A 14945-nucleotide genomic window follows, 5' to 3' on the forward strand; every position below is an offset into this window, starting at 1 on the left:
CTATATCCTAAATTTGAAACTTGTGCCAGGTTGTTGTCTATGTAATGCTTAAAAAATGATCATAGTGTGTTTTTTCTTTGTGTTGTCTGGTTTTCCACCCACATCCCTAAAAATGTGGATAAAAAAGTAAGGATACTGATTAATCGCCTTTAACGTGTGATTAAATGTTTTAACTCAATGCTTTAATGCATTAATTAAATCCAGTTAATCTGGCCACACTTCACACTTTGCTAATGAAGCAGCACCAAACAAATCCAAGTCTATTAATAATAGTGGTGTAGCACTGCCACATAATTCTGCCTTATGTGTGCTTTTTGTCACTGCCTAGGTTTCCACACATTTAACGTGTAGGAGCTTTCTTCTTTCTAGGACCGAGAATGAGAAGGCAGTGACTGAGAGCATCAGCCTTTGAGGGTGTGATTTCCAAACTTCTGTAAGGAATTGTTCCAGTTGGTAGCCAATTAGAGATCAGGCCGCTAAATAGAAATAGAGAAAGAGAAAAAGCCATTGTGAGATGCCTGATTAAAGCGTCATGATCATGTTCTTTTGATTGGAAAAAATGACAGGAGAATCCCTTGAACCGAGCATTCATCCATCCATTTTCTCCTCCTGGGATGGGGCATTCCCAGACCAGCTTAGAGATATAATTCCTTCTCTGCTGGGCATGTCCTGGGTCTGCCCTGAGGTATCTTTCTAAATGGAGATGGCCGAAACACAGAAATCATTCTAATCAGAAGCCCAAACCAAGCTCTGTTTTGAGTTTCTTCTAATCATCTGTGCTCCTCACTATAAATCTAAGTCTGTACCAAGACACACTGTGAAAGAAGGTCATTTCTGCCACTTTCATCTCAATCTAGCTCTTTCAGTCACTACCAAAAACTCATGACCATAGGTGAGGATAGAGACGTAAATTGAGTGGTAAATTAAGAGCTTTGCATTTTGACTCAGCTCTCTCTTCATCATGACTGACTGATACAATATCTGCATAACTGAAGATGCTGCTCTGATCCACCTGTCAATCTCCTTCTCCCTTCTTCACTCACTCGTTCACAAGACCCCAAGATACTTAAACTCCTTAACCTGGGGATGAGGTGTAAATAAACCGGTATAAATAAACTGGTCTGTTTAATTCTAATAGTGAGAAAATCAATAATGTCTTATTTTTCATGTTTGTATCCTTTTAAAGACAGCATCATCAACAGTAATTTGCCTTGTGATGTGGCTCAAAATATTAAAAAAAAAACTTACTTTGAGTTGTTCACACTGTTTTACTGTTTATTCAATTGTTTCTGTTACATAAAACCTTTCAATAAACTGTTATAATTTAATATGCCTAGGCAACTGGTTATTAAAACTGTTTTATATTAGAAAGTAATCACTAAGTAATTTCTGCTGTAATGAAAAATAGTATTAGGAAATGCATACATTTTTGGTAATTATGCAGTTAATTTCAAATAAAAATTGTAATTGTATGATTAATTGTGATTACATTTTTTAACTGAGAAGCATTAATATTGTATAAAGTAATTGGCAAGTTTTAATTGGCTAAGTTTCTGTGTGCATGAATGAGCCCTATAAGGAGCTTCTGCCCCATCTGAAAGTGGTTCCTAGATATCACCAAATTCAGCCAAAATAAGATCTGGCCTCCCATGACCCTAGATAGGTTTAAGCAGTAATAAGAATGTTATCTTAGGTTCTATGTCATCATTAACTGAGGTGTATACACTATATAATACATTGTCGTGTATCTCTTTAGGCCTGTCGCCACGGACATGTTCAGCACTTGGAACACCTACTATTCTATGGAGCAGATATGAGCGCCCAAAATGCATCTGGAAACACTGCCCTCCATGTCTGTGCTCTCTACAACCAGGTAAAGAGTCTTGAAAACAATTTTATAACATGGTTGATCTATTTATCTGGTTATGCAAGACATCTGTGAGACTGAAGCTGTACAGTAGACGGCCACTTGATTCAGTACACCTACCTCATTTTTTGATGGTTCCTCATTTTACTCTCAAAGCTATTTGATTCTGAAGGTGCAACACATGAGTGTTGTCAACTCCAATGTGTCCTGTATTTGTTGCAAGTTAGCTCTACTCCATATTGTTTGCCATATATTATCCCAACAAAGTTTGATCAGTAATTTTAATGTGGTAACTATGCTGAAATTAGAAGCATTTTTCTGGGTCATTTCCATGACATACTGAAATGTGTGATGTGGAGCTTTATCTTGCTGAAAGACTATTCAGGAGTGGAAACACATTGCCAACAAATTTTGCTTTGTGTGCAAAAAAACTCACTTCAACCCAATATACCTTGCCACTGCTCTGCTATGTTGACATTCAGCAGGATGCATCAATGGATTTGTAGGGTTTATTTGTATATTCTGGTCATCCTGTCAGTGTGAATGAACAGTATCATAGATGCTTTACTATTACTTTTACTAGCTGTGTTACTCATCTAGAACATATTGAAATCTAAGTAATCAATATAGATCTGCAGCTCACCATCTATTGGAATCTGTTTTGTAATGGATGTAGTAACAAAGTGTATTGCATTTGTAATTCCAACAGATGGTACATCACAAACATTTATAGTTATAGAATGCATTACTACAGATGTTTGTGATGCTCTGTCTTTTGGAATTAAAAATGCAATGCATATGTCTCTGGTATATGCCATTGGGTATTGGAGTTTATGATGCACCATGAATGACAAATGCAATGCATTTTATCTCTATAAATGTTTGTGATGTGCCACCTGTTGGAATGACAGAGACGTAGCAGCTGGACAGACACACAGATACACAGACACACAGACATCCTTTTTTTAAGGTGGATAATGTAATTGAGTATTATTATTATTATTATTATTTTATCTGAATATAATTACAAAAAACTACAGTGGTCATATATATTTTGTGCAATTGAAGCTTAGCCAGTGACATACTCAGAATCACACAGTGAGCTGAAGGCAGGAGTTGAACAGGCAAATCCTCTAAGCCCTATGTCATTGCCACAACACCACATTTCTTTTAAACTAGATTATTCTTTTCCAGTCATTCAGTCTTCATTGTTTGTGTTCCATAGCTGACTGCAACTTTACTTTATTGAAATGTCATCACTCTCTGGGGTTGAACTTGGTTGAACCATCACATTCCAAATTCACTCCATAGGAAATAAGTGCAAAATAATTGCAAAATATGCATTCTCTAATGCTCCTTTTAGGATGTTTGTTGTTCTGAACTGTTCATTTCCTGGCCGTAGCCATTGCATTATACTTTGTAAGGAAACATCACCTTCATTTATTACCAGTTTCTTTTCTGAGTAAGGGCTACTGTTGTTGTCTTAATGTTGTTTAGATTATGGCTCTCCCTTCATATGACACAGTCATGGTGGTTTCTCATGCTATTACTTCAGACAATGCCGTAGTGGAAGCCACTGATATATTTAGTTTTGCCCAATTTTCCCCAAAATTCCTCCTACATACACACATAATCCTACTAATGGTACATGTTCCATATGATGCAGTCACTAATTTTGCCATCATTTACGTGTACCTAATAATACGGCCACTTAGTGCCTAAATGTTGGTACTTCAATAAATGTACTCTGCACTTTTTAGAGAACTGTGATTGCATGAAAGTATGCTAAGCCTAATATTACACTGCTTGTCATATTCAGTAGAATAACATGGACCTTAATGACCCCCATGGTATTTCACTGAGCCTCTAGCAGAATTACCTGGTGTGAGTTTTTCCTACTTAAAGCAAAGGCTACTTCCTCAAAACAGCTCATGCATGACTCATATCTGTTACCGAGGCTGCAAGCTTGTATTCTGGTGAAGCTGGTTCATTTGCACACTGCTGATAATACTACATTCATTTATTGTCAAGAAATGTATTTTTTAATGTTCATGAAATATTTGAATCTGTCAATAGTCTATAGATGCATTTATTTAGTCCTGTGGACTTCGTATTCATCTAATCAAGCAATAATCCTTTAATAACAATTTACTTGAGCACAATGCTTAATTTGCTTTCAATCTTTTGTTTATAAGAAACAATAGCCCAGTGACAATCTGCTTCAGAGATTCACGCTCTGATCAGCATGCCACTGATTTCCTGTAGAGAACACAGACACAGTCAGCACGGCTTTGTGTCACCTCACAGAGGAGCTATTAAACATGTTACCTCATGATTTATTTACATTTGTTTACTTAGCTGATGTTTTCATCCAATGTGAATGACAAATCACAGATGCACAGAACAGTAGCTTATACACAGTACTTGTACAAGTGCAGCGGTAGCATGTTAAAGGACTTGCTCGGAACCACAAGGTGGAATCAGTGGAAAGAATTTAGCTGTAAGTCCTGTAGTCCTGTAGGTTTATACTTCAGTGTTGGAGGCAAAAGGGCTGAATAGCCTGCAGTTAAAAATCAAGTGGGTGCTTATTTTTTTTAAACAGAAAATCTTGCAATTGTCTGTGCCAATTTAGGACACATTCTCCAATGTGAAATTCTTTTCCTTATGGACATGTATTCAAAAAATCCTCCCTTCTGTTAACTGCTCTGATCTGCAGGTAAGCAATGTCAGAAACAGATATTTACTGTAGTGTTTTAATATAAATATTGTACTTAGTGATTTAGTGCTCAGTTGATAAAAAAAATCTATCAGGCTTTTTTGAAGTATTACATATTTTCTGTATGAATATTTGAAAAAAAAGAACCTGTGACCTTGTATATACAGTAAATAAATAGGCTCAGAAAATGAATGATTTTTATTTTATTATGTAAAACTCTAAAGACTACATTTTTTGTGGAGTAGATATTTCAAAATAAAACATGATTTTTTCTGCATTAAGTAAACCACTATTACTTGGTAACCTTTTTGCCCATTCATGTCAGTAAGGTCCTGCACCAGTAATTTATTAATGTGAATTCCAGAACACCAGAATTATAGTCTGTTCAAAAAAAAAAAATTTGCTCCAGTAATCTGCTAAGGCAATTTATCTTAGCTTGTGAATTTGTAGACTTTGATCAGGTGAACAGTAAAACGTATTTAGAAGCTAAAAAAGTACATAAGTATGTCTCCAAGTCTGAAATGCTGGCTGTGGTGATAAAAAAGTAAATGTTGTCTAATGTATAATTAGAATAAAAACAGGGCAGAAAATGGATGAATGCAGGTGATCATTAGGGTGTAGCAAATAATGGTCTTAATTGTCTGTGTAAAGTTCATAAACAGAATTTCAAATGAGGCTCCCTCTGTCAACACTGTATACTCCCACTCAGAAGCATATCTGTAGCACTATTAGAACTTAGCAGTTTGAGGTCATATGGTGTAGTAGTGCCTTTTGTGTGGTCTTGAGCTGTTGTCTTTACTGAATGGATCTGTAGCGACTAAAGCAAATGGTTTGAAAAATGACATCATTTATGAAATTCATTCAGCCAGTGTGTTTCTTCATGCTGGTCCCAAGCCCGGATAAATGGGGAGGGTTACGTCAGGAAGGGCATCCGGTGTAAAATTTTCCCAAATGAATATGCGGACAGATGATCCGCTGTGGCAACCCCTAACTGGAGTAGCCGAAAGAAGAAGAAGAAGAACAAGAAGATTCTTCATGCAAGGCACAAGGACTGATAGGGTAAGGAACCTCAGGTGACTGAGTAACGTTTCAGAAGCACAGTAACCATTATTAATGGATAAAGAATAAGCCTATGGATGTAGTGCTTTCTATATTTAATTATTTATAACTATACACAGCACCTGCTCCCCTGGCAAGGTTTCATTTAATATTTTAAATTAATTTTAATGAAACAATACATTAAAGATGTCTGTTGAGAACTGCAAGACGCATTCACTTCTAAGAGCTATAGTATGGTTATGTATGAATAGATTACTGGCACTACCCTGCTTCTGACCAAATATGTATGTTTTTATGTAGTATTATTATTATTATCCCAGACTGCTTACAAGAACAAATCGTCATACATAAAATAGGAGTAATTTGAACTTACATTGTTAACAAGCAACAGATAGCAAAGTTTAAATTCAAGCACAAGTCGTTTATTACAATTTTTCTCAAAACTTGGTCATTGACTGGTTCTATGGACTGTAGCTGTTACAAACTGGGACAAACTATTAAAATTTTTCATATTCTAAATACATTTATCTTGCTGCTCTGTTTTTGGATCTTTGGTGGGTTTTATCCTCAGAGAGCAATAATTCAGGAGTGCTTTATATTAATAATATAGTTATAAATCAGTACAAATTCATTTCTGTTTAATGTTTAGTATGTCACTTGGGCATTTTGCGACTGTATTGCTAGAAAGAAACTAAGGCGGTGTTTTGATTGAAAGAGAGGGACTCATCAGGGTCACACCAATGTTACCATTGGTATTCAATGGCAAGAGGATAACGTTATTAAGAGCAATTTTTAATCACATTTGCTGTGAAATTTGTGTAAAACTAGGCAAAGATGTGGAGCTCAGTGTAACATCTGCATCACTTCATAGACTTCATCTTATACTTATGAGATTGGGCTCACAGGCCTCCAGCATAACCTACTTTGAACCTTGACAGTGTAAGCAGACAGAAAATCAAATACTGATAAATATTCCAGTTTCTAAAGATTTTTATGGATATGTGATCTAAATATTTTTAGCCCTGCTATACTCATACATTTTAATAATATGTTTAATATCAAAAATACACAGTGGCAATAAACTTTCCACAGGGCCCAAGCAGCTTTAGAATATATGAATCAGTTATTATTATTCACTAGAATGTAAAATGAAGAATATAAAATAAAAAATAGTTAAAGAAATCAAAGTAGTTTAATATCTAAACACATGACTTGGCAAGTGAATCTTATTTATGTTATAATTTGTGAAAGGCTGATCTTATTTTCACAGAAGTCTCAATATTTTGTCTTTATAAATGTTTATTTTCAGTTGAGGGATGAAAAAACAATTTCATAAGGAGCAACGTGCAGCTAAAAGGTTTGAAGAATATATTTTCACAAGTGGCACAAGGTAGTGAAAAATGGTGTGTGATTGCATTTCATAATCAATATTGTTTAAAATATGTATTTACTTTAATTCATGGGAGATTGAGAAGAAGATATGAAAGTTTTTGGTACAAGCAGGGAGTCTTTATTATAGGTTGATAATAAAATTTTCAAAGCCACTGTGAAAACAATTTTAGTAATGTTTTAGTTATTTAGTAATCACTACTGATTGATATTGATTAGCTGCCAATTAGACAGTGTTTATATAATGTAAAAAAAGTGAGAAATCACTTTTAGTAACTTTCTTTTACAGTCATGTCTTATCCTTAAATGACTTGTTATCCATAGCATACATATTATATAAAACAGACACATTCAAAAGTAGACATCCCAATCATGAAAATTTGATTAGCTGCCAATTAGATAGTCACTAGTGTGGAGAATTTACACTACAGCCAAGATATAAACATTCAGTATTTTCAGCTCTTCAGTAAAATACAATACCCCTTTTTGCTTTTGATTTCTTTTAAATCATACAGTGAAATTTCAAAGGACACATAAAAAGGGGACATAAAAAGAAGCAAACTGGCTAAATGGTGCAAATCTTCAAAATGAAAACGTTGTATTTAAATTTATTGGACAATGAAAGAGATTCCAACTTTTTTAGTGATATGCTATAGCAGATGTCTGATGGAGCAAGGTGTGTGACAGCAACTTTGGGGCTTGCTTATATTTTTAAAGACTGTGAAATGACTTACAGTGGGTTTATAAAGTTGTCATTACCATCTGTAGATCCAGAGCAGTGGCAGTATCACAACTACAGAGTTTAGTGGAGGAGGTACAGTATAAGTTGTGAGGGATGGCTAGCAGTTTATCCCGGCCAATACCCCCAGGCCGCTAGAGGGAGTCCTCCCTGCAGCATAGAGGTGCCCCAAATTCCCGCAGGGCATTATGGACAATGGAGTTCGGATGCACAGCCCTGCTGGATGCCATGGGGGCCGCCAGGAGACGCTGCAGGGAGGGACAACTGTTTTTATTATAGCCCGGAAGTACTACCTCGTCATGGGAATGGAAGAAATGAAGTACTTCCGGGCTGAAGAAAAGGAGAGTTTCCCATCTGACCCGGAAGTGCTATGAAATCACATGGACTGAGGGACAGAAGCACTTCCGGGTCAAGGAATATAAAAGGACTGTGGGAAACCCCAGCAGACTGAGCCGGAGTTGGGAGTGAGTGTGACAGAGCTGCTGGGAGGAGTGGAGGATTTGTTAATTGTGATTATTGATTTATTATTGATTTATTTGAGTATGGTGGAGGTGGAGATGCTTGGTACACACTTTTGTTATAATAAATTCATCATTGAGAATTTTACCTGGTGTTTTGGTGTATTGTCTGCAGGTTCAGGGGTCGACAGTGCCCCCTAACTGTCACAAAGTATATGAGTTATGTCACTCACTCTCTCACAGTCAAATATCGTACTTACTCAGAGGAAGGATTTTCTGCAATTCTGCAATTCAATAGCAACAGCATCTACTGACACACAGTGCAATTGCAAATTTCTCATTGTCAAAAATATAAAGCTTTCATTAACAAAAGTAAAGCAAGATCAGTTATTAAAAAATACTATTGCAATTTAAATCTCTGCAAAGCTATTTCTAGCAAATTTCCTTCATTTTGATGTGACATAAAATGACTTTGTTTGTTGTCGAAGATTACCCAATCACCTTAAGTAAAGGCCTTTAAAACACAAACTGCTGACCCATTGTTCATTCTTGGTATGTCAATAATTACTTTTTTTGAAATCTAATTTCCTTCCACTGGGATGTGGATGTAGCACAGGTGCACTTGATCTTTGTGAGCAGCAAAATCCATGCCAATGCTGTAGTCCTGATAGTCGTGTTCATTTTCTAACTCTCACTCAGGTCTAGTGTGTCCTAAAAAGGGATATTAAAAACATGGTCCTCCTAAATATAAATATCTTGTGAACAAAGGAAGGCAATCACAAGATACCCAAAATAAGAATAAATAAACTAAAAAGTATAAAGAAAAATGGGTATACTATAAAAAGAAAGAAAACAAGACACGGAGAACACAAAGCATAATTCAGAACTACAAAGTCAATTTGTCATGATTTTGATTGTGCTATTTTTGATCCATTTTGCATTATTCTTTGATGTTTCTTATAGTTTATTTATTTAAAGTTTTTAGACAAGTTGTTTTAAAAGAATACAGTGCATTACCGGCCGACACTGTAACTGCGTAGTATTATGCTTCATGTACCGTCGTACCACTCTCTAAATGAATGCTGATCGTTTGAATATTGGTAAGGAGACACCTGATTGTAACCGAAGACTTGGGAAAAAGAAAGGTCTACGCAAGATTTGCTCCTCACGCCTTGACCACAGAACAGAAACAAGAACGCATTGTTTACTGCCAGTATCTTATTTTAATGGGACAATATGAACTTTTTGGTAAAATATCATTATCTGTGATGAAACATGGTGTTTTGCCTATGATCTGGCCACCAAACAGAGTGCAGAGTGGTAAAATTTTCCAAAACCAAAGAAACTGCAATTTCAAAAACCGCGAGTGAAGATGTCAATTTTTTTTTTCGATGCAGAAGGTGTAATTCATTGATAGTTTGTCCCTGAAGGGCAGAAAGTAAATGCAGAATTCTATGTGGGTGTTTTGGATCAGTTGCTGAAGAGAATTCAACGAGTTACAATGGCCAAATTCCAATCCAGTGAGTGGTGTCCTTCTTCACGATAACGTGTCATCTCATAGCACTACAATTGTAAAAACGTTTCTGGCAAATAGGAACGTTGCTGTTCTTCATCACCCACCCACCTTACTTGCCTGGGCCCTCATGTAAAAATGGTGCTTATGCACAAAAATGTTGCATAAGCCCGTTTCCACACTTACATCTTGATGTATAAAACCTAAACTTGCCGTAAAGACACGCACATTTTCAGTTCTCTGCTTAGTTTTGCCAACTGGCGGCGCCCAGCGTCAAAGCAGCGCTTTTGTTCCAGTATGGTTTCCCTTTCTTTTTTAGATCCACATCCCTGACGCGGCTTTATCAAATACACTGAAATTAACCGTATATTGTTTATTAGTTTAAGGCATCTGATTGTAATTAACCTGTAACAATATAATGGTCCACGGAATGGCCAAACTATTCCAAATATCATAGCTGCTTCAGCATTATCTCAATGCACCACTCAGAGTATTTATCCCACTGTATCTAAGTGTGGATTCACAGCTCTACAGCAGCTGATCGGAAAGAGAATTATCTGTATACCGCATCAAGCACACACTGCCTCAGCCATGCACACAGTCTATTGAACTGCTCTCAAACGACAAACGCTTCAGAGCCTTTCCTGAACGGACCTGACCAGGATTTATGTAGCAGAAGAACGTGGAAGTTGGCGTATGCACAGTTTTATACATCTGGGTTTTTTTGTGCGTCCGCACATTTCCGTTTTCACACCATGTTTTAGTGTGAATTCTACGCACGGCATTATGCGTGAGGCCCCAGATCTTGCACCTGCCGACAACTTTCTTTTCCACATTAAAATTTCCCTTACAAGGGTAGCATTTTCAAACAGTGGAAGAAATTCAGTGCGCAGTGATAAGGGAGCTTAACAACATTTCAAGAAGTTTAAGAAGTTGAAGGAATGTGCAAACAAGTGTATTGATCAAGTAGGAATATATTTTGAAGAATAAAAATAAACTATGTCCATATAAGAAGTTATCTGTGCTTTATAACAGTTGTCTGAAAACTGTGTGACATCGTTCCACGGCTATGCTTAAGATGGTGCCCACAGTAAGCTTGTCATCCAAGTTTATGGATAATTTTTTAAACAAACTACTCACTGTTGGTTAACAAATAATTTAGGACTTTCACTTTTGCTTTTTTGATCAAGATTTTTGACCCAGAGTTTTTAACCTAATTTTTCCTGTTCTTTTACAAATCCCTCTTTCAGTTCAATTTCCCATTCTTCCATGCTCTTTACATTATTTTTTAGGCTTCTAGCCTGTTTTATTGGAGAAGTATTTTGGGGTTAACCCTATCTTAACTTTGTTATGTACACAAACAGATATGTACTCACCAATCCAACTCTTACCCTGTTATCCTTGCCCTGTTATCCTATCTGAAACTCTGGTCCAACTTCACCCATAGCTGACTGTTGCTGTGATTCTACATCCCCTTTTCCCCTAATTTATAGACCCCAGACAGAAAGGCAAGTTTAGGTTTAGGTACTTTATTTAGTCATCATTTCTAATGTTCTTAATGTGCCAAGAGCATAAGTAAAGTAAATGTATGTGACACTGTAAGACCTGGATGTTTCAGCAGCTGCCACATACATCCTGGGGCCGTCTTGCTTGAGTTTCTTCTGGTGGATCCAGGTTCTCTTGTTCTGCCCATTTAACAGATAAAGGGAGATAACTTCTCCAAGATGTCTGTTCTCTCCCATGATTAGGATGAGTCTATAAATATTATGAGACTTATGTGCTTCCCTATAACATTTTGGGGACTTCTGCTGGGTTAGAAGTAGTCCATTCCACCGTTGTTCTTTTGTTCCTTGGGATAACTATCCCCAGGGTCCTTAACATTTTTAGTTATGTTAACTATCGCAGTCAGCCATTTGTTCTTGACTCAGCCATTATTATAATATCATAACTTATTGTTTCCCCACTAATATGATTTGTAGTGCCCATGTGTGTAGGCTTACATAGGCTTCTAGTTACCTTCTGATCCTAATATATTAATTTTAAATAGTTGCATTCTGCTTAAAAGATTCTTGCCACTTTGAAACAATTTGAATACATTAAAATCTCATTTTCGTTCATTTTTTAGTCTCAACAAAAACGAAAATTTTTCTCTTGAAAGAAACAATTACTATTTAAATTAATTGTGAGTAGAAAGTAAATAAAACTTCACAACACCTAATAATGAATGCACAGTCTCCTGTCCTGGATTAGGGGATCTCACTTAGATAGGGTCAGAGTCAGGAGGCAGTGGGCAATGCTCTTTCGAAGTAAGAGGAGGATTGTGTATGGTGCATTTTGCTGATGTATTATTTGAACCTGGATTTGTGTTGTTATTGCTGTGTCTGGGGCACAGTGGTGTCTCCTTGTGGTTACAAAGTATATGTATAGGTTTTAGATGTATATATATATAGATATATATAGACAAAGAACAATGCAAACATTTAAAAAATTAAAATTAAGAAAGCTTAGTTGAAGTTTTTCTCCCTATAGAAAAGGGCACATAACTTATGAATTCTATCTCCTGGTTTAGACAGATCTTTTTACCTCCTATAGAAAAAGGCACACAACTTCTGATCTTCCAATTTTTGTGGTTAATATAGATAAGTTCCTTAGCTAGTTAAGTTGCTATTGCCACACCGTAGCATTTATTTACTTACAGCTAGTCTACTTTAGCTTGCCTTCCCCCAAATAGTTTATGTGTGAGTTGCTACTTTGCACTTTCTTATTGGAATTAGGAAGACACTTATAGCAGCTAGAATGTACCCATCACAAAAATATTACCTTTTAGTTACAGAGACACCTGTGACATAATACATTAGCTGGCATTGTCCTAACTAATAGTTCTTAGTATCAGTATAGGTGTACTTATGGTTCTGGTGTAGGCGAAGCTTTGTTTCTTTCCTTATTGGCATTTTCAAGATATGTGCATGGATCTTCAGCATACTTTCATTCTTTGTTCTGGGGCTCTTCTCCTTCTTCACCTTGGTTGCACTGTCTTGTTGCAAGTGGTACTGCAGTATTTTCTTCTTCGTGTCCACTGGGTTAGATTGTGATTAGTCAGGTCCTATCTTCAGCAGGGTGTACTCATGGCTTCACTTATGGTTTCTTCTGCTTTGACAGGTATGGACTAAGACTAAGGTTTGGACTAATAGCAACCCTAGTCCAACTCCTTTTGCAGATGGTCTTCTATTTTTTCCAGTCTAAGACCAGTTACACTTTGGAGTAGAAGGGATTGCTCTAGCTTTTGTTTCAGCCACACCATATAAGCGCTGGAATCTCTGCTCTGGAACAGAAGTTATTGCCAGGTTGAGATTAGTGAGCTTATAGAGGAAGCATAGATTTGGGGTTTGCAAGAATTTTTAAAGCAAGGAATAGAGTCTTGCCATATGTTTCTAAGTTACACATAAGCCCATTGCTAAATATTGGAGAATCATATTGTCCATCAGTCTTACTCATCATTGATTAAGTCTCTGAGTAAATCTCTCGCTGTCTAAATTATCTCTATGCAAGTATTTTGATGGCTCCTCACAGAGCCATCTCTGGGGTGTCACTGCGTGATTGATCCTTTTATCAGATAAGGCATTGCAAATCCAGTTTTCAGAATGCATGTTTCACTGATAAAAACTGCTGTGTTTTATAGTTTCTAAAGGTGTGAAGGAGAAGTGGAATCCCAAAGAATAGCTGGGAAATCAACCAGGCCACCATGTTTAATTCAATGGACTAAAAAACCGAACAAAAATAAGCACTTGGTGGTGAAACTGAAAAAGGGCGCTTTAAATGCCTTCTTAGCCTACTCAATTTCTTCAAATTACAGGCTGTCTCAAGCGGTCTGACTTAGGGAACTCCTGCATAGAGTGGGTCAAATTCTAACTGAGACTCCTTCTTCTTGGGACTTCTGATCTTATAGGGTCCAACCGGAAGAGGCAGGATTTCTTGGTACAATGGGAGCATGGATCAGTTGCCCTAATTGAGTGTCTTCTTGGCACTACAGAGGGAAAAAAAGATAATGCCTCTTTTCCCATGTTGTATCACGTTTCTTAATAGAGTCCGAAATGGTGATCCTCAGCCGTCCCTTGTGTGAGTTCAACAAGCTGATTTGCTATACATTCTCCCCCAAGTGCAAGACTGGTTTCACAAGAGCAATTCAATGTGACCCCCCACTTGGTTCAAACTGCTTCTGGCTGGTTTTAGTTTACAAGCAGTAGTGTCTCTTCTGAATGTAAAGCAGCAGTAGTTCTGAGAAGAGAGCTGACTAGAGAGAGCCGACTAAACAGACAGCAGCTAAACAGAGAGAAGGGGACAGTCAAATAAAGACACTGTGTAACTGCAAGATAAAGTGCTGCCTGAGATACTCAACATTTAGAGCTATCGGGTTCTATAGTATGAAATACCACACTCTTCTTTTATTTTTGGCACTAGTTATTTAATTAAAACTTATATATGTCTGTTTTCCTGCTTGCACATTTTTCTCTGTTTTTATCATCAGAGGCTGGGAGCAGCTACGCATATAGGAGAGGCAGCAGAGGTGTAACTTGTAATTGGGAGTCTTCAGAAAAATAATCTATGAATTTAAAACAGGGCTAAAGTTTTAATTAGAAGTGCCCGCAAAAATGTTTTCCTACAATAAAACATTTGGTGCTATGAGAGAGGGTGCAGGGTCATTTGATTTTAGGGTCCTGTAAAACAGTACAGTTCAAAGGTCTATTTGTGATCATCTTTAAATTATGCTTAATAAAATTCACATTTTGAATCTTACTTTATAATAAACTTCACCTAAATGGTTATTCTGTGATTATTATGTGCCCACTGTACTGATCCCGATTCTACTGCATTACCAACTCAATACCTTCAGTGTCTTGGGTTCATCTGTACTTATGTAGCCACATCTTGCTTCATTTGTAATTTATCTTTGAATAGTATTAACTGTTTTATAAAGCAACTTGCCATAGTGTAAGCAATACATTATATTAAGTCTTATATTACAATGTACTTACACTGTAATTACTTAGAAACAATTACTGTATAATAACATTTTATCAGAGTATAATAAAATGTGATGTACAGTATTGCCATGGTGTACATAGTGAAGGGCATTATCTACAATTAAAGATTAACTGATATTTTCTAGACCAGGAGTGGGCAATGTCGGTCCTGGAGAGGCATAG

At 36.6% G+C, this 14945-nt stretch overlaps 1 protein-coding gene across 14 annotated transcripts in view; it reads left to right on the top strand.

The window, feature by feature from the left end:
- The window catches only part of shank3a (SH3 and multiple ankyrin repeat domains 3a), a 1882192-nt gene that overhangs the window by 945365 nt on the left and 921882 nt on the right, over window positions 1-14945 (top strand). For all 14 annotated transcript variants that reach the window (XM_051931529.1, XM_051931540.1, XM_051931542.1 and 11 more), the window contains one exon: window positions 1757-1873. In XM_051931529.1, coding sequence (XP_051787489.1) covers window positions 1757-1873 — 117 coding nt within the window. The remainder of the gene's footprint in view (window positions 1-1756; window positions 1874-14945) is intronic.

This window comes from Erpetoichthys calabaricus, chromosome 1, assembly GCF_900747795.2.
Source record: "Erpetoichthys calabaricus chromosome 1, fErpCal1.3, whole genome shotgun sequence".
Taxonomy (NCBI): domain Eukaryota; kingdom Metazoa; phylum Chordata; class Cladistia; order Polypteriformes; family Polypteridae; genus Erpetoichthys; species Erpetoichthys calabaricus.